This window comes from Chenopodium album, chromosome 18 (genome assembly GCF_948465745.1).
Source record: "Chenopodium album chromosome 18, dcCheAlbu1.1, whole genome shotgun sequence".
NCBI classification, from domain to species: Eukaryota; Viridiplantae; Streptophyta; class Magnoliopsida; order Caryophyllales; family Amaranthaceae; genus Chenopodium; species Chenopodium album.
The window spans coordinates 19,782,626-19,802,764 of record NC_137851.1 but is presented as its reverse complement, the minus strand read 5'-3'; the positions used below and the strand labels follow the sequence as shown (position 1 = coordinate 19,802,764).

Below are 20,139 nucleotides of genomic sequence, written 5' to 3'. Positions count from 1 at the left end.
ACAACAACTGTCGTGTACTCTCATGGTTAAGAATGTGTACCAATAATCCGACTTTATAGTTTATATTGTATTGTTTGAGTTATGCGAGTGCGAAATTACTTGAAAAACTATTTTATGTTTGTATGTCAGTATTATGTTACTAACAATATATATTATTATCATTCTCATTGCTATAAAATTATGTATGTAGTCATTTGTTACATTTTGAAGCCCAATTTTACATTTTGGTAGAATCGTACGATTCTACGATTCGATTTTACCGATTCGATTCTACCCCACTCATTGATTCAAAGTAGAATCCCGATTCTGATAACTTTGGTCATTAGAGTGTATGATTATCCCAGAATTAGTCACTCAAAAAGGAAGGCATTTAGAAACTCCTACTTCCATTCCATTTTAAGTGCACCCACAATACATATATCATTGTATAGATTTTACTCCACCCAAAGCAAAACTTATACAGTAAAAAAAATTACATAAGAGTATAAGACTACAACTTTAACATGAGAATATAAGGCATAAATCAAAACATGGGTAATTAAGGAAATTAAGGAAATGGCAAATAATTCTAAATAAATCAAAGCATGGGTAATGAAGAAAATAGCAAATAATTCTAAGTCAAGAATATATGATTTCAAATTGAGTATATGGTAAAAATTAGAGCAATAAAAAATGGCAAATTATTCACAAAATAAAAATAAACAACAAAAAATAAATAAATAAAGTTACCTTTTCTAAGGCAAATATGATTGCCTGTGAAATTAATAGTGCAACCTGAAAGAAAAAGAATAAAAGTGGAATTTAATTGGCTAAACTACAAAATCTAACATGCCATCGCATAAAAATCCAGCAATCAAAACCTAATCCTAAAGAGGGGCAAAGGGCAGTGTGGGTATTTCCCTGTTCCTAAGGAACAATAAAATTTGGAGCAAAATTATGCTACATTAAATGAACTTGGGGCTTTTATAAGGGTTGTAGATTATTATATCATTTTACGTGACTTACATGCCTTAAAGCTTGACTTTAAACAACGCATTAGTAAGAGCCCGTTCTTTAGAATGGAAGAGAAGACGAGTTCCAGATGTTCGATTCTCTTAACCTAAATCCCGAACCCAAGACTATGCCTTAAAATTTTATGGAGTTAGCAGTTAGTATTTAGTATTATTTCTTAAAAATTGACTATTTTACAATCTGTCCTTATTCGGGTAAAAATAAGGTGGCGACTCTAACTTTTTAATTAAAAGTCTTATCAGACACTTAAGTGGAACCTTCATAGACTAATTTGTCCACTAAAAAACCATGTACCACAGTAAACAAACCTAGAAATTGATGGAAGAAAGCTGAAACAAGCTTGTAACAATGGCGGAAACGGGAGCAAAAATTATGGCGGAAGAGAGAATGAGCAGAGGAGAGAGAAGTAAAATTAGAAGAGAGAGGAAATAAAATACTATAAACGACACTGACACATGCGAGCAAAAACAAGGAAAGTAATTACTTCCTCATTCAACCCGCCACACAGTACATTAATGTAAATCGGTTTTTTTTTTTAAATATTTGTCTAATATAAAAGGTTATTAATCTTATTATGCATTTTTGATTGTGTCTAACACTCTAATGGTGATTAATTGATTTTTAGGAGTTTAGGACTTCCTTTGAAAGAGCCAGGAGGGCACTTATGGAAGCTAAAATAACAAATTCAAAAACTAAAGCAAGGCGGGCATTTTCATTTATGGGCATCTGATTTATATTCTTCTAAAAATTCGTCTTCTTTCAAAATTCAACTTCGCCAATTCTCGAAAGCCTAGATTCAGAAAGATAGTTGGAAAAATGGAAACTAATAATCCCACCTTTGTCACTTCTGCTCAAAACAATCCCACCATTTCAAAGTCTGGAAACAATCCCACCTTTAACCTCCATCTGCTCAAAACAATCCCTTTTACCTCCACCTTGTTTAACAAGTTAAATTTTAATTTTTAATTTTTTTTTATTTAATCTCTCCTAAATCCCTAGTGTGTGATTAGTTAAAGAGTAGCTAACTTTAATTGTCATACTGGATTGCATTATGTGCCTACATTGATACGGACCATTGATTTGTAGTTCACATTTATCGATCGAGCTTGGTTTGTGATGTTCTTAGTAGAGTCTTTCGTAGTTGGTGCTACTTAGACCTCTAGGAGATAGCTTGTTGAGCTCTTTTGATTGCATTGTCTATCTTCTCTCGCAATACTTGAATTAATCAATCTCCAACCCGATTAGTGTGTGTCCATTGCAAGAATATGTGGATCCTAAATCCCTAGTGTCTTGATGTATTGATTTACTTTGTGATTTACTTTGTTGTTTAGTTGAACTTTGATAACCTACACTACCTTTTACGCTTCGAAATAACTTGACTTTGGCAACAGCTAACTTCCCCCCATTCCTAGTGGTTCGACCCGAACTTGCCCTATTACTAGATGTAGGTTTGGTTATAAATTTAGTTTGATTGGAGGAATTTTAGCTTCAACGACCTAGAATCCAGCTCTCGGTCAACTGCTCAGAACTTCAGGCGGGATCAAGAAAAGGGAAGGGGAAAGTAGATGGTTTTTTTTTTTTAATTAATTTTGTTTTTCCTTTTTTTTTTATTAATTTGTTTTTGTTTTTTTCTTTTTTAAAAAATAGACTAATCAGATGGTGACACATGGCAAGTCACTTTCTAAAACAAGTTACCAATTTCACTAACCGGTTAAAGGACTATTTTGAGCAAATGGGGGTTAAAGATGGGATTATTTTCGAATTTTGAAAAGATAGTATTGTTTTGAGCATAAATATCAAAGGTGGGATTATTAGTTTTCATTTTTGACGAAAAAAAATGATCTAGCTCTATTCTTCAAGGTACACAAACCATAATTTTTATTTCAATTTCTTACATTTCGAATCTAAAATTACAAATTACTGCAATTTTTCATATACATTTTTTTTTATTTCGATTGAAGAGAGCAGGAAGAATCAGAAGAAGCAGCAAAAATGGTGCTTCTCAAGGTGTTCATAAGCCCTAATTTTTGTACTAATTTGATTTTTTTTTTTTTTTTTTTTTTTTTTTTTTTTTTTTTTAATATTTATTGTGTTTTTGAAGGGAAAAACTGTTACTAGGCAAACCAAGACTACAGAGAATTGGGGAACTACTAAGAATGGTAATGTATTTGTGTCGTTTGTTCATTTTTGTGTTTTTAGCATTTCAGTGAACTAGTGAAGTATAGTAGTTTATTGATTTGTGCATTTTGTTGTATTGTTCTTGGGACAGTTGGTATGAGTAAATTTAAGGTTTATTCGAATAGACAGAAGGTTAATGGCCGTAGTAGCGACGATGCCGATGCTAAGCTTCTGTAAGTTCCGTCTTTTAATTTCATTTTTGTGAACTCTATACTCACCTTTTTCAAACTGTTTCAAATGATTATTTTGTTATGTCCTTTTCTTTATACCGTACGATTTCTTATGACAATTTATGTTATCCGAACCCAGATCATTTTGGGACTAAAGCTTTGTTGTTGTTGTTGTTGTTGTTGTTGTTGTGGTCGTAGTATGTGTGATTGAGAACACTAAGACAATTGATTTGTTTAGTTTAGGGCTAGTGGATTTGTTAAGAACAAAATCTTTGATAATGTGGTAGATTTGGATGGATTCATCATGAATTATATGGTCTTTTGTGTGACAGGAGGACATCTCTTGTGTCAAAAAAGAAGGCGACTGTACCGCCTAGTACCGTTGGGACTAAGGTATTAAATAGCCTTGCTCGTTTGTGTATTTGCTGCAGAAATTACTTTGGTAATATTTGTGCTTATGCATTCGGTACTTTGTTTTCAAGACGAAGATCCAAGTCAGTGGTGCTGAGTTAACTAGAAGCTGCCATGGTGCTCTTGGTATGGATTTTGGCTACATGAATGACTTAACTTTTCTGTTTTCTGTTCTTTGACACACTTTGCTTTTAGTGCAGACAAGACAAAGATTGGAAGAAAAGCATTGGCCGATGTCAGCAATATACGGAGGCAATCATCTAGATTTGAGAAACCTAGTGGTTCGAGGTGAGCGCGACTCATGGCTAGCATTGTTTTTACAAAATCTGTTGGATGTTGTAATCGTATTAAATGGACAAAAAGAGATCAGTTGTACTTTATATGGGGGTTTTTCTCTATTCCCGTGGTTAACAAGCTAGTACCTCACTAAAATTAAAAATAATTCGGTATGGACAAGTAAATATTTTTTCTGCTGACTACATCAAAATGCCGCAGGCTTAAAGTATACAAAAAAGTTCAAAAAGGACATTCCTTTGACTTGGTTGTATAGGTATCCTGGTTATGCCAAGTTTGCTTTTGCATTGTCAATTGTTGTTTGAAGGTTCAGCAAAAATTATAATGCAATTATATGTTTATTGACAAACCTTTTCCAAATCTCTAAAGTGGGTTATTCTATCTGCAAATCTATTTTCTCATCTTGAATTTATAAAAAGAAGAATTCTAATGTGTATGGGAATGAAAGCATAGTTGAATACACTAACTGTAATCAATTTTTCAGGAATTCAGTGGCTTTTGGCACCCTTACCAATACTTCTTCGTCTAGTCGATCTCAAGCGGTATGCCAATTGTTTGCTAATTTACTTTGAATGGTCTTATTGCTTTAGTTTGGCATATTTAATATTGAAAGTTCATAACAAGTCTCTTTGTTGGTTTATATTGAACTATTATGAACATTATATATTACTTTCAAGTATCAACTCAATATTATTCCGATGTCTGAAACACGGTTTCCTATTTTAGCTTGGGTAAGGGATACGCATGTATGGAATCTTTCCATTATGCAATCTTACCATTGCATAATGGAGTGACTATTTCCAATTGACCCTTAATCTAAAGAGCTACTATAGTCTACTGCCCGATGTATGAAGCATAGACAATGTAATGATCCAATTTTCTATTTTTGTCCATAATAATCCAAATAAACCATGTATTGTTTTATGGTTTTACCAAAGAAAAGGAATAGCGTGGTATGCAATGCTAAAAGATCGATTTATATGTTTTATCATTGTATGCTCATATTGCTCAAAGCTCTACATTAGGCTACAGTCCGAGAATTTAGACCTTTCTATTCTCCTACAGTTTTACAGTTTAAGGGCTATGGCCATTTTAGCTCTTCTGCCTTCTGCATAAATCTGTCTCTGCAAATGCCGTTTTGGCAGCCAATTCTGAGAAAGGAGATTTTATTTAGGAGCATGCATATTGGGTATTTCGGGGGAGGGGTGTGTGTGTGTGTGTCTGTTGGGGGGGGGGGGGTATGGAGTTGGGTTTAGAAAATTATGCCGTGTTTATGAATATCATAAAGGGAAAAAATGACTTTAAGTTATAAGTGAGTCATTTTCCTTATCCCTTGCGTCCTTTTCCTTATCCCTCATAAATCTTACAGAACTGGTTCTCAAAATTTTCTACAACTTTGACTCTATCTTTGAACAGGGAACTCTTAAGGGAAACTTAACTCGAGGTGTTTCTGTCTCAAACACTGCTGTAAAAGGTAAGAATTAATTTGTAGTTTTATATGGTACTATCACCATGTCTTCTTTTTTAGTAACCGCTATCCTGTGCTTTAGTGGCTACAGCTACCACCAAAGCTCAGAGGACATCTTCAAATTTCCACAGGGTCAAAGTGAATGAAACTATGGAAAACATAACCAGGTTTTGGCTCTTTTGTGCCTTGTATTTTCTATTTGACGAACTACAAACTTGTTTGTACAATTAATTGTTTCTATTCTCATAAGCTGTAGCATAATGCATATTTTTTATTACCCTTTTTGTCTTCAGGCAGATTTCTAAGAGTAGTAATACAATTACAAGGTTTGTTGCTTTCATGAAACTTGTGATTTGACTCTCTGCAAGTTTCCTTCTGTTATATTGATGCAACCTTTCTCATTATCTGTTTTGTTCATGTCATGATTTAAAGGAAGTCTTTTCCAGTGATGAAGAAGGCTAGTCAGCTGGATTCCAGTGACATAAAGGTAGCTTCTACTGTTGCTCCTCATGAAGATAAAAGTCAGAGTATGCTTTAGTTTACTCATTATATTTTCTTATTCAGGGAGCACATCCTTGCTTATGTGTAAAGCCTAAGGTTTAGTTATTAAGCAGAACAAGTTGTTCCCCGGGCAATGCTTTGGGTGGTCGAGTTGTTGTATACTTGTATCATTGTATGTAGTTTGACATTACTCCCTCCGTTTTTAAATACTTGCTCTACTTTCCTTTTTCGGCCGTTTTTAAATACTTGCTCCATTTCCTTATTTGGAAAGCTTTTACAATATTTAATTTATTTCTCTCACCTAGTGGACCCAACATAAATCATATTTTATTAATTTCATATTTTCTCTCCTCCGATTCTCTCCACTACTTTTGCTTTTTACAATTTTTTATTCTTTCACCTACCCCACTACCTCCATATTTTATTACTTTCTCCAATTTCTCCTAAAACTCTGCACATAGAGAAATGGAGCAAGTATTTCAAAACGGAGGGAGTATTATTTTTTGTATTTGGTGAAAAATAAAATTTTAAATTTCGAGTTATGTGATGTTTAAATACAAATTGGTTAGCTAACAATTATTAAACTACATTTTGAAGTAGTTTACTTGATTTGTATAGAAAATGACTCTTTTTGCATTCCACATGTAGCTTATAAAATTTATCTTAACCTGGAAATTGAACATTAGTTTTTAAAAAATGGGCATTGTTTAAAAAGAACTATGTAAATTAGGAAACGCATAACAGATTTGGTTATCTAAAGATTGCAACATTTTTTCCTATTCCTTTTCCAGTTACCTATTTACCTAAGTTTTGTTTATGATTTTAATAACTATAAGAAAAATAATGTATTATTTTAGTAAATGAAGAAGTTATTTAGGCATTAAAGTTGTAATATTTATAAATAGTCCTTTCTCTTTATTGAGTGATTCAGAGTCATAAATTCTATCAATGGGTAGTTAAGATTTTAAATAAATGAACGCGTGGTCATGACTTTGAGTGCTGAAACCAACTTTTTTTTTTGTGATGACGCAATATTAGTTAATGTGTGCGCATGACATGGCACAACGTCATGTCAAGTAATAGCGATACATATAGAGATGTCATGGCTTTCCTTCAAGTTTTAACATTATATATAAATTATGTGATATAATTACTGGTATATACTTGTATGACAGGTAGACAAAACAAGTGAGGAGAAGTCTACAAAAAAAATTGGTTTCCCAAGTGAGTATAGTACTTTGTAAATTTCCCTCGGTTGAACATATAGGTATAATGCATGGAAAGATTCTAACTTACTCTCTTTATTGCCCAAGTAAAAGCAAAGGTTGGTGGAAAATTAGCTCCCCAAATGAGCAATCTCAGTGGCAAAGTTTCAAAGGAAAAAGTGAATGACAACTTCCCACCAAAGTGAGTATTACTGCAGGAAACCTTTACCCATGGATGTTATTATTTTAAATTTATTTTGGCACCTATAGCGCCTTTCCATGTTATTTTCTGCATTGGTTTATGTCTGAAGTTTGAAGGAAACTTTTGCTGCCTCTTTTGTTCTGTCAAACCCAAATTTCACCTGTCATTTTTTCTTCTTGTTTAGTGGTCAGACTAGGTGTGGTATATATTAGGTAGAGGTCAAGAAGTTAGCAATGATTGATGTTTTTCTTGGATGCTCTTGCCTCTTGGCATGATTATTGAAAATTAGCTTAATTAGATTCTTTAGTTACGACTCTATGTTGTCGTTTGCTTTAATATCAGCTTCTCAGTGGTTTAGGAACTATGATGAATATGCTGTTGTTTATGCTGTTTATTCATTAGAGTGCAATGTTAGATTTTTCCCAGTTTAGTGTGATAATTTATTAGGATAAGATAGCATACCAGTTCCATTAAATAGCTTTTTGGTGAAGATGTCAGTCTAGGAAGCTCTCTAATTGAAAGTTCATCTTTGTAGATTATGAAGAACCTTTTCTACTCTTACATGATAGGCTGAAATAAGTATAACTTACTTTTACTACACACCTGGAGGCTGGAGCTTTTGATGTTAATGAGTTGTGTGTTTGTTTATACGTGCATGCTTGATTAGTCGCCCCCCTCCCCCCATTTCTTCATTTTACCATTATGAATGAAAGTAACACCTTCAAGAATTCTGTATTGTCCAGAGTGATGTTCCTTTTATGTTTGATTTTTTGAAATGTAAGCTGGTTATTGGTAATAGATTAAATAAGGGGTATCTTAATTAAGTGCATGTTATCCTGTCTTGGTGTAGGTCACTGAGAATTCAAACTAACAAGGATGCTTTTGGAGGGGTAAAAATACCAGTCAAGGTACTTGATGATTACTGTATTCAATGAATCTCTCTCTCTCCAAAAGTGCACTTGAAAAAACTTTAGCCAATTTGTAGTAAACCTTACATAATTACTTGATATTGCAGCATTTAGAGCACCAAGTCTAGTTGAATACTAACGCACCACAATATCATCGTATCTGCTGCTCACAATGTTTCATGATAAAGCACTATTTTTTGCTTATATTTTTTTTTGGAATTTGGGGGTGTTAGTGATAGATTATTTTATGTTTGTTTGAACTAAAGAGTTGCCAATTTTCTGTTTTTGGATATCCTATTAAATAACATTCCTTATTATAACTACCATTACTAAGGTGACATAAAGTAGTATCAAGCACCCCTAATTTGGATCAAGTTCAAACAGATGAATTGATATTTTTTACACCTAAATACCATTTATATGGTAATTCTGCTAAGATTTTAAAATAAAGTACTCTATATATTTATTTATTTTTAGATTTTTCGTATAAATATAACAATCACCATACTGCCCTTTAGCAACAAAGTGATGACCAACTAACAATTGATCAGGTCATTTATCAGTTTTAATGTTATGATCACTAAGAAAATGAACACACAACACAAGTATACCTTTTCTCTCTCTAGATTTCTAGAGCATCTCTCTCTAAACCCCCTTTTTCCTATGTCCCTGTCTTCTCCTTTCTTTCTCATCGCTTCTCTACTCTCTCTTTCAAACTCTTCCTTTCTTATTCTACTCTCTTTTCTTTCCCTTTATGGCTGACCTTGAAGATTTTACCCCACCAAACAGAAACCTGTTTTCGTTCTCTAATATCCGCCAAATAGGGCCTATAATTCGCCCTACAGCAGATGAAAAACTAAGAGCTCATGCAGGTAAAATGGTCGTGGGGAAGTTTAAAGACTAGAGAAACAAGGGCTTCTCAAAGGAGGAAATCCAGGCATGGGTTTTCTCGAATTGGAAGAAACTTGGATGATTGGATCTTTCAAATGGAAGATTTCTTTCATTTTTTTCACTTAAGTGAAGAGGTGAAACTTAAGGCTGCCATAATAGGTCTTAATGGCAAAGCTTTGCAGTGGTTTGAAGGTGAACACAAGTGGCTACCAATACGTGAGTGACCGGTTCTGAAGGGAGTGTTGGTGAGTCGTTTCGGCTCGTCATCTATAACGTCCTGGCAAGAGCAACCAACTCCAATTTTGAAACAATCAATCGAAGAGGAAACGAAGGTGTCATCTCAGATTTATTCAAAGGAGGTAGAGGAAATCACAAAGATAATCAACGGAAATGTTCTAAGGGATTTGGGCAAAATCACTAACAAAGCCTCTTCCCCAATGAAGATGAAGGAAAAAGGCTATCAAGCAAAATCAGAAGAGGAGATTGCAGATAAGGAAGAGGAGGAGCATGTACACTCCATGTCAGAAGATGAAAACAGAGTTTTTGTTGGGGGTGTAACTTGTGGTGGCTCCGATAACATTAACGACGAGTTGGGTTGCGGAGTTAGAGGTGTCGCAAGAAAAGTTAAACCTGGTGGAAGGCTTGGTGATTACGAAGCAGGTTTTACCGGTGGAGGTCGAGGTGGCTTCGCCGGTGAATTGGGTGGGGGTGTTGGTGGGTATGCACAGGGAACTACCGGTGCTAACTGTGTTGCTGGTGGAGCAATAATTTCTGAAAGTGGCTTCCCCGGTGATTTGGGTGGAAAAGTGACCACTTTCGAAAGTGGTTTTACAGGGGGTTTTGGTGGGCCAAGAAAGCCAGCGGACAACCTCAACAGTGGTGGGAGAATTTTCGTGAAGGGAGGTCTAGACAACTTTGCCGGCGGTTTTGGTGGTGGGACTAGTGAATTTGAAGGTGTTCTTTTTATCGTACGGAGAGGAAAGGCCGGTGTGTTCGACGGAGGTAGGATAGAAGGGATTTTTGAAAAAGGCGGTGTCGACTGTAGCGGATACAGCGGTGGTCCAGGTAGGTCCGCCGGAGAAGAAGGTGAAGTGTGCCGGCAAGTTGGTGGGAGAAGCGGTGCAAGTCAAGGTGGGTCTGTTAGGGGAACAGATTCACCGCCACCATTGGTTGCAAAAAGGGGTGGTGACTTCTCTAGTGGTTTTACTGGCGGCGGGTGTTTGACCGGAGGTGAAGCAAAAGGAAGGTTTCAAGAAGAATGGTTACTTGGTGGGTTCTTCAAGTATGCTAGGAGGAGCAGCTTTTGGCAGAAGTTTGATTGCAGTCGGCTTGTTGAGGAAGCCAATTCTGAAAATTGTTTGTAAAAGCATTTTTGTAAAACGTGGGAAAGGAGATAGGAAAAAGGGGGGCAGGTGTAGGGGTCTCATGGGTCCCCACTTAAGTTTACAAGGCAATTTTGCCAAATTTTTAGCAAAGCATAGCATGTGCCCAACTAGTGAAAATGAGGGTAAAAATTCTGAAGCAGTCAAGCATATCACCGGGCCTTTCTCTGGTAAAATCAACATACAACCCATTTTCTCAGTCCAAACTTTTAAGCCCAATTTCCATGATCCAAGTATCACAAGTCAAATAAGCCCACTTTTGGTGCCACATCCATATCATTCCTTTTGCATACTCATCATCTTGACTAAGTTTCCTAACCCCTCATTTTTTCAACTACTCCCAGTCAATAGCTCCCAATGTCTACTCACAGTAGTTTCTTCACATAATTTATCAAGAGATTTCACTGCGGAGGAGCTTAGTCGGTTGTGGAAGCTGGGCAATAAGGATGATAGTGACTATCATTGTTGAGGCCGTGTACTAAGTGCTGATTATAAACCACCTTGAGGACAAGGTGAAAGTTAGGGGGCCGGTATTGTAATAGATTAACCTTAGGAAGGGCAATTTGGGAAGTTTAGATGGTTTTAGGTTAGTAGTCCTTACTCCTTAGTATAAATAGGAGATAGTATATGCATTAGGCTATATGTGAATTGTGAGGAAAAATGTTGAGAGTTGTAACCTCAAGTTAGGAGAGTGATAACCTAAAGTTATCAAGAGAGTGATAGCCTTAAGCTATTAATATATCCTTTTGTATCCAAATTTTGCCATTATTAATCTAAATTATCAAGCTTTTATATCTTAATTAGTCCTTAAATCAGAAAATACTAAGTCAGTCCTTTACAACATGGAGCTCCCCAACTCTGTTCAATTTTTCTCCCCCAACCAGCGACATTGAGTTGTTGCTTTCAACCCCCTCGGTCCCCTCCAGCCTTGATAAGCTCTTCCTTCCAAAATTAGGTGACGTAGACCTCTTGGAGATGGGTGATGCGGCTTGTGTTATTTAAGATGTTAATGGGCCGATGGGCTCTACCAGTTTTTCAAGCAAAGTGATCCACTTTTTGGAGGTAAGTGTTTCTCGGCTCCTGATTTCATTTATTCTGATGATTCGGACTCCTCTTTTGAGTCATGGGATGAGCTTGGTAGGATGATCGAACCTTTCCTAAGGCCCAAAACTAAACAAGCCCAGAAAGTAGCCCATTTTGATGCATTAATTTCAAAACCCCAACCACATAAATCAGTGCTTAAAAACCTTACCACCTTTCCTTATTCACCCTCCTCTTTAAATCACTCTTCAAAATAGATCTATCCAAACACATATTTTCATCCTATGCATGGAGGTGTTGTCAAGAAAGGTGAGCTTCCTACAAAGGGAGGGCACACTAACAGGCATAAAAGTCCTTAAAAATGCTCCACCAATTACCCACCTGTTCTTTGCGGATGATGCTTTGTTCTTCTTCAAGCCCTTCATAAACTCATGTGCTGCCATCAACAAGTGCCTGGACGAGTTTTGTGTTATCAGTGGGGAAATGGTGAGCAAGGAAAAATCGTATGTGATCTTCAGTCCGAACACTCCAAGTAGGTTTCAAAGAATCCCAACGAAACCACTGCAAGTAAAGCAAGAGAAAAATTAGGCACCTACTTGGGCTGCCCCTTGGATGTCGATGGTAGATCATGTGGAACTCTCAACTTCCTAGTGGAACGTACACAATAGAAGATTATATCGTGGAAATTCCAAAACCTCTCCCAAGCTAGCAAACTTGTCCTCACAAACTCCATCCTAATTGCCATACTTTCTCACATCCTATCTATCTACATGCTCCTAAAGAAGATTGTGTCCAAACTGACATCGACTTGCCTACATTTCTTTTGGGGACCCTTTTTGGAGAAGAGGCTGATCTATTGGAGAAAGAAGGAGGTGTTGGAGCTAAGGAAAGATCAAGGAGGCTTAGCACTGTGAAACATACCCATGTTAAATACAACCTTGCTCTACAAACAAACATGGAGAATACATAAAGTGGAAAACTCATTAGTGAGTAAAGTACTAAAAGGGAAATACTAATGCTTACCAATTGAGTTTGCAAAAATGAACAAAACCCCGAGAAAGGCCTCATGGATTTTAGAAGCATGACAAAGGCTGCGTTTCAGATGAAGGGGGGACTGGGGAAATGTATTTCCAATGGCACGGACACGAGCATCCTAGATGATACTTGGCTGAAAAGAGGTAGGATTACGTTCACTGGCAAAGACTCGCTGAGGTACAAGAAGGTGTGCCACCTAATGTGTTTTGGGTAAAAATACCCTAGACATGTGGACCAATCCGAGAGGGCCACGTGTCAGAGAGGGCCACAGGTCCACTTGGGCCAATTATCAGCAACTGGGCCAATTATCAGCAGACACGTGTCAACCTGCTAGAATTGTGGCCTTCAAGGCTCAATTCCCTCCCTAGAACGCTGCAAAACGGCGCAGCCCACCAAATATAAGGTCAGGATGACCTAAGAGAGGGCACCTTTCCCAATGACCCTATAAATAGGGAGATATCCCCCATTTTTGGGACACATTTAATCATTTATTACACCTACTCTACATTCTCTCACATCAGTGAAAACATCTGATCTCGGAATCCGAGAGGATCCCACTTTACTTTCTGCATCTTTTTCATTCTCCTACGAGTTCTAACTTGATCGTTGGAGGCGGAGCTCCAACCAACTGGAGTCTCCGTTGCAGGTACAGGCGTAGTCGGACCAGTCTTCGAGCCGTAACTCTCTCAAGGGACAAAAACACCCAAAACATAATGAATGAAGCGGGGGAGTGTAACTGTGGTTTGATATGGCGTCTGTTCGACTTTGATACGGCAAGGGATATTCTTAGTACTGCAACTAGCTAGAACCAGGGGGAGGATGAGGATATTTGGAAGGATGACATTGCGGGAAATTACTCTACTAGGTCGGGATATGCTTGGCTAATATTAGCCCAATCCACAAGGGGGAGAGCTGCAGTATATGGAAGAAGCTGTGGAAACTTGACATCCCGGAGCGATGGAAAATGCTCCTCCGGAACACGAGTGCTAAAAGTAATCTGCGAAAGAGAGGAATTGAAGTCAGCGAATTGTGTAAGGTGTGTAGTAGCTCGTCAGAATCAGCTGAACATCTATTTAGGGACTGTTCAATCATAGAAAGAGTTTGGGCTTGTGGCCCATTGGGAATCTAAACAGGTGGGTATGACCCACCATTAGATGTTTGGACACGAAATATTCTTCAGTACTTGTTGAGGCAGCAATATCAGAGCAAGTCAAGTACTTTACAGCTATGATATGGGCGATTTGGCTGCATAGAAATGAGGTGACTTTTGGAAGGAATACCCCAAATCCGAAGCGTATCATGGCACTTCTGCAGGAGTCAGTGGCAAGATTGAAAGGCAGTAAGTTGGGATGGAGAGTAAGGGAAGGAGCCCAGCAATGCAAGATATTTTCTGGTACGTAGTAAGATGTGCAGAGGGTTCCCTACTGACTGTCTTCACTGATGGTGTGTGGAAGAAGGATATAAAGGGGTGTGTAGCAGCAGGCATAGGCTGGCTAACCAGGTTGAAATGGCGAGGGGTGGGGAATTCATCACAGCAATATCGCCACTAGAGGCCGAGCTCAACGCTATAAAGCAAGGCATCATGAAGGGACGTCAAATTGAGATATGCACGCACAGCACAGTGGCGGTGAAGATCATCCAGACTCCTTTAGCTGTGCCATGGGAAGTTCGAAGACTTGACCAAGAAATCCAGTCTATGAGTAGTATGTTAGATTATTTCTGTTGTAATAAGGTTGGGAGGGGTATAGTGTCCACGGCCCACGCCTTAGCTCATGCAGTAAGGAAGCAACAGTGGGCCTAGACATTACCTCTTATCTTGTTTGCCCGTTGTCAAAAAAAAGAGAGAAAATGAATAAGCAAAGATGGCAGTATGACACTTTTCAAAAACAAAATGTTTTGATAAGGTACTTCCTCCTTTATTTATTTATTTATTTTTTTTTTTTTTACTTGCAACACGTTTCTGTTAAGGGTAATGTCTAATAACTCTAATTACTTGCAACCAAGCCATTTTAGTAAGTTTGATGTGGTACAATATCAACATTGCCCTTACTTGGACACCCTCCCTTCTACCACTCTCTCCTCGACCCTTCCCCTCCCCCTTCCCAGATTGCCCTCCTCCCACCCAACCACTGCAGGGGCTCAACAGCACAACCCCGCCACATAGAAACATCACCCCTTTGCCTCCCACGAACCACCCGAATAACCACAACCAACCCTGAAGTTTATCCCACCCACCCCAAAAAACCATCTCACCATCTTGAAAACAACCTCACCCACTCCAAATACCCCCAATGCAATGCAAAACGGCCCTAACCACCTTACAACCACTCCACCCATGCCAAAACCACCAAGCCACTCCTAAACAACCTTAATCACTCTTGAAAACCACTCGGCCAAACCACCCTCGACAACCACCCCCACACGCCAAAATCACTTCACACACCAAAAAACCATTTCTTCCACGCTAAAAGGCATCTAACCCACCCAGAAACCACACCAACATCCTAAAGTTAACTCTAACGGTGGGGAGAAAGTGGGTGAAGAAAGGCAGCAGGCTGGTGTTTGGGCTGGTGGAGAAAATCAGAAATTGCTTGATTGTTGTTTTGATGGAGCTAGTAAAAAGGAGAGAGAAGGTAGACTTGTGGGCAAATTAGTCATTTTGACTACATATCTACTTTTCCTTGGTTTATGTTCCAACTCATTAGGTTGCAAGTATGAAAAAAAAAAAAAAACAGAGGAAGTTTTTCTTTTAAAATTAAAATTTAAAATTCATATTGCAAGGTTTCACTTGTAGAAAAATTTTACTAGAGGTAATTGATACTAAGTTTCTTAGGGAAGTGTCCCAAATATGTGTACGTTCAGCCAATTACACCAAGAAATGGTCAAGAAAGCCTTCCTTTAATGTTCTCTTAGCGAATATTCTCAGCTATTTATAAAATCCTTAAACTGGAGTGCAAATTGTGGATTTGTAACTTTTCAGTTGATGCAGCTTTGTAATACTTAGTACTCTATCTTTACTTAGCAACTTATAAATCCTGAAGTGAAAAAAAGTTGTGAAGAGATGTATAGAAGTAATTCACTAATTTAGTAGATTTATTTGGTTGAGGACCTTGAGGTATCTTTGGACCTTGATTAGTGATTGGTCCCATCACCGGTGCTTGAATCAAATAGGGTAAGGAAATCCATGCCTTGTACTCCTGTAGTGGTACATAATGAAATTAATATATCAGAGTTGCTTGGAAGGTGATTCTTTCCCTTTGGTTATTGATACTTTCCTGTTAGTATGATTAGTTGTTATGTGTGTATGCAAGTCAGTCACGTGCTCTTGTTTGGGCCTGTAAGACAGAGACCCAAGGGTGCACCAGTTCGAAGAGTGGGACCATGGAGGGGTTAAAAGAGGGAGAGAGAGACCGAAAATGACTTGGTTGGAAGGAGTTAGGAAGGATATGAAGTATATGGATTTGCATGAGGATGAAGCATTGGATCGTAAGGGATGAAGGAGGAAGATTTCTGTCGATGACTACACGGAATAATCAAATATGGTTCTTGTTAGCAGACCCCACTTATGGGATTAAGGCTTTGATTGATTGATTGGATTACAACTCTTGCGTATATCTGCTGAATATTTATGTCACTCGAGTGAAATGGCAAAAGCTTGTCTGTAAAAAAAAAAAAAAGGAAAACTTGTAACCAATAAGCATTCCGTGTGAATCAATTTGACAGTTTCTGTTTTGGGTCAGATTTATAATGTAAAAGATTTGAAATCCTAGTCTTAGTTCATTTAACTGTGGGTGGGGCACATTTTCTTGGCTCAATGCCCCAAATCAATTATTACTGGAAATCCAGTCTCTATGTTGAACTCAAAGACAGCATTATACTTCCTCCATTCCACAAGTATTGCAACAATTACCATTTTAGGAAGTTTCTCAAATACTACAATAATTCCCTATTTGCACATGTTTTCTTTTTCTCTCCTCATCACACGAGTCCTTATCTTTGTTCCTCTCTCTCTCTCTCTCTCTCTCTCTCTCTCATCTTCTTAAAATTCGTGTCCCATCCCCATGTTGCAATATTTAGGGAACGGCGGAAGTATAACTTAGCAAATATTAAACTTTAAAGTATTGAGGCTGTTGAACATTACTCCAAACTGAATAAAACCATTCGTTTTCATTGTAGCATCTGTGTATTGATGCGGACAAGGGGTTGACAGGGCGTTACTATTTTTCTTTTCTTTTCACCATCTGCCCTTTTCTGGAAGTAGCATAATTGCACTATACCTATTTTAGTAAACCTTTCACATATCAACTACCCAATATGCACTGAGCCCCTGGCTGACAATTCCTCTCTTACCTACTTGGGCTTTTTGGATAAATCAAACAGATTCTGGGTCCCGCCTTCCCCTTCTCCTCCCAACACACATGGTTCAGCAATTAAAAAGGAGGAATAATCTTAGATTTGTGGGTTTGAGATTTGTGCATTTGATTGAGGCTTGTCGTTGTGTTTGATTCTTTAGACTATAATATTTTTCTTTCTGTCCTAGCAATCTGAATGATGCATTTATCTTGTAATTCAGCCAATTGCAAGAAACCGATTACAAATTTCCAATGACCAAAAGAGATCTAAATCCAAGAGCATCTGTAATTTGGATAAATCATTTGGTACAACACCTGCCAGAAAAGTCAAGGTTGACAATTCTGTTGCCAAAACTTTGAAGAGTACAGGTTCTCTTGAAGAAGTTGCTGGACCAGCAAAAAGCAGTTACAACTTGAAACCACAGTCATCAGAGACTACTGTCAGCAAAAACACGGGGCGCAGAAAATCATACACATATTCGCTTATATCAAGATCAAAGGTCAAACCCAATATTTATTATTTATTTCCTCAACTAGAATTTAGCAGAATCTAATTTAACAAAAGAATGGATTGAGTTGTGCAGCTTCTAAAATCGAGCAGTGAAGTCAGGGAACATGAACTGTTGCCGAATATTGATGATGAGGGTAATCCTCTTGAAGTTGCAGAGTATGTTGATGACATCTATGAGTATTATTGGATAATGGAGGTGATTATCATCCTCTTCATCAATTTCTTATCCATTTTTGTATATTTGATATGTTTAGGTATCTACTTATATTTCAGTCTCTAGAATATGCAATGCAGCTAAGCAGAATTCTTAATTAACTTGTATAAATTGCTACCTTACTAAGACTATAGACTAGCTTGACTTGCTACAGCTATAAAACCTGATATTGAAAGTGTCTTCTTCTGAGTACTTTGAAGCATAGATTTTTATTTTGGCTACATAGCTGTTAAGATAATCTGTTTATGTAAAACTTGCGGAACTCTTCTGCATTTCCCTGAGGAATAATTTCTGACAATTAGCTGGTGTAATTTGTAATTATATCTCGTAAAGATTTTTCATGAACATATGTATTTATTTTAATCTGGAACTGTGAAATTCTGATTGTTATCTCCCTGGGCTTTTTAAGAACAATGATGTAGGTCCTTGGAACACAGGAAAGCTTTGGACTAGAGAGTGCCTTCTGACAATGCTATATATTTCATGACTTGGACAGTGGCCATTTCTCTTTAAGAATGTTTTTAGACAAGATAATTGATTTCCATTATCAGTATGCAAGGGATGCCCATCACTTTTTGCCTAAAAAAATATTTTACTACTGGAAATTGTCTCGTACATGAAACTGATGGCATGAATTGCTTATTGGCAGAATTCTCTGATAGTTACAAAATATCATTGCTCTTCTTAGCTTTAGGCAGGTCTTGATAAGGGGTTATAATTTTTATTCATTCCAATTGATTTGTTTTGAAGTAATCATTTTATTTACAAGAAATTGGTCATTTTTTTCCAGGCACAGAGTACACTACCAGAAAATTATATGATGATTCAAACAGATGTTACTCCACAAATGCGGGGCTTATTAATTAATTGGCTTATAGAGGTAGGTGGCTAATAGTCGGAGAAACCATTTTATGCAATTCTCTTAAGCTTTACCTTATTCTATACACATGTTTGTTCTTTAACAGGTACACTTCAAATTTGATCTGATGCCAGAAACACTTTACCTCACAGTAGCTCTGCTGGACAGATATCTCTCAGTAGTTACAATAAAGAAAAATGAATTTCAGTTGGTTGGTCTTGCATCCCTTTTACTTGCATCAAAGTACGAGGATTTTTGGCATCCAAGGGTGGGTAGTGATATATATAAAATTTTTCCTTGTGCTTTTAATGTGAAATAATTTCTTACATTGTTTATTTGGGTTAGGTCAAAGACTTGATTAGCATCTCAGCAGAGTCATATACCCGAAAGCAAATGCTTGAAATGGTATGTCTTTGGATTTGGTGAAGTGGTAAACTTTTGCTACTTGTAATAGTATATGGCAAATATAACATGTCAATTGAAAATTCATACAGCTATCAATGCCCATTGTTCAATTAGATATTTTATGCAGGGGATTCTGGGAAACTCTCTTCTCCAGTTGGGATTCAATCTAGTAACATTAGATCAATTCTGAATATTATGGCTGTATTTTTAAATACCATTGGGAACTCTAGTTTTGATTTGTGTTTTCTTTCTATATTTATATTTGCGAACAAGTGGCTTTGATGCTTAACGTATTCACAGGAAAAGAGCATTCTCAAGAAGCTAAAATTTCGGCTGAATTTGCCAACAGCTTTTGTCTTCATGCTAAGGTTTCTCAAGGCTTCTCAGTCAGACAAAAGGGTGTGTTGATTATTTATTTATTTATAATTTAATCTTGTATTTACCTTTTTCCAGAATATCTTTAGCTTCTAACTAGCAACTTTTTACCTGGGCTTCCAGCATGAACATCTCTCATTTTACCTGATCGAGTTATGCTTGGTTGAATATGAAACCTTGAGGTTCAGACCGTCATTGTTATGTGCTGCAGCTGTATATGTTGCCCGTTGTACCCTAAATGAGATTCCAGGATGGACTTCATTGCTTGGAAAGCATACACATCATGAGGAACATCAAATCAGGCAAGTTATCACCATTGAGCTTTGCTGTCAAACCTTTATGATTTCCCCCATGACTTCTGCAGTTTACTGATTGATTTTCTGCAGGGATTGTGCGGAGATGATTCTCCGAATCCACAAAGCTGCAAGTGCAGGTCTTTTGAAGGTGACTTATGACAAGTATATACAGCCAGAGTTTGGTGGTGTTGCAGCTATCAAACCTTTGGACACTCTTCCTCTTTGAAGCCTTCTATACCTCCTGTGGATTTTAGTGGGCAGTGTAGCTTGTTAATCTCCTTTTTTTTTTGGGTTTGTGCTGTATCTAAGTTTCTGATTCGGAGATTCCTTGTCAGAATTTGTGGATAATATCGTGCACACATGTACATACACAACACATTAAACATTGAGGCATTGTGCAGTAGGCTATCTGACTGTACGATTGTGTAGA

General features: G+C 37.3%; 1 protein-coding gene across 2 annotated transcripts; it reads left to right on the top strand.

Moving 5' to 3' along the window:
* Positions 1-2,475: 2,475 nt before the first annotated feature.
* LOC145590599 (putative cyclin-B3-1) lies at positions 2,476-20,139 on the top strand. 2 transcript variants are annotated; one of them, XM_081647026.1, is made up of 23 exons: positions 2,478-2,871; positions 2,973-3,018; positions 3,113-3,170; positions 3,281-3,362; positions 3,692-3,752; positions 3,842-3,896; positions 3,971-4,058; positions 4,549-4,606; positions 5,481-5,538; positions 5,615-5,699; positions 5,826-5,858; positions 5,965-6,019; positions 7,209-7,257; positions 7,347-7,440; positions 8,291-8,348; positions 17,271-17,549; positions 17,634-17,756; positions 18,565-18,654; positions 18,740-18,901; positions 18,979-19,038; positions 19,339-19,437; positions 19,537-19,715; positions 19,800-20,139. In XM_081647026.1, exons 2-23 carry the CDS (start codon positions 3,004-3,006, stop codon positions 19,933-19,935), a joined length of 1,977 nt encoding a protein of 658 aa, XP_081503152.1. In that variant the 5' UTR covers positions 2,478-2,871; positions 2,973-3,003; the 3' UTR covers positions 19,936-20,139. The 2 variants fall into 2 exon arrangements, with proteins under 2 accessions (XP_081503153.1, XP_081503152.1); XM_081647027.1 differs by having other exon boundaries at positions 2,476-3,018; positions 5,624-5,699.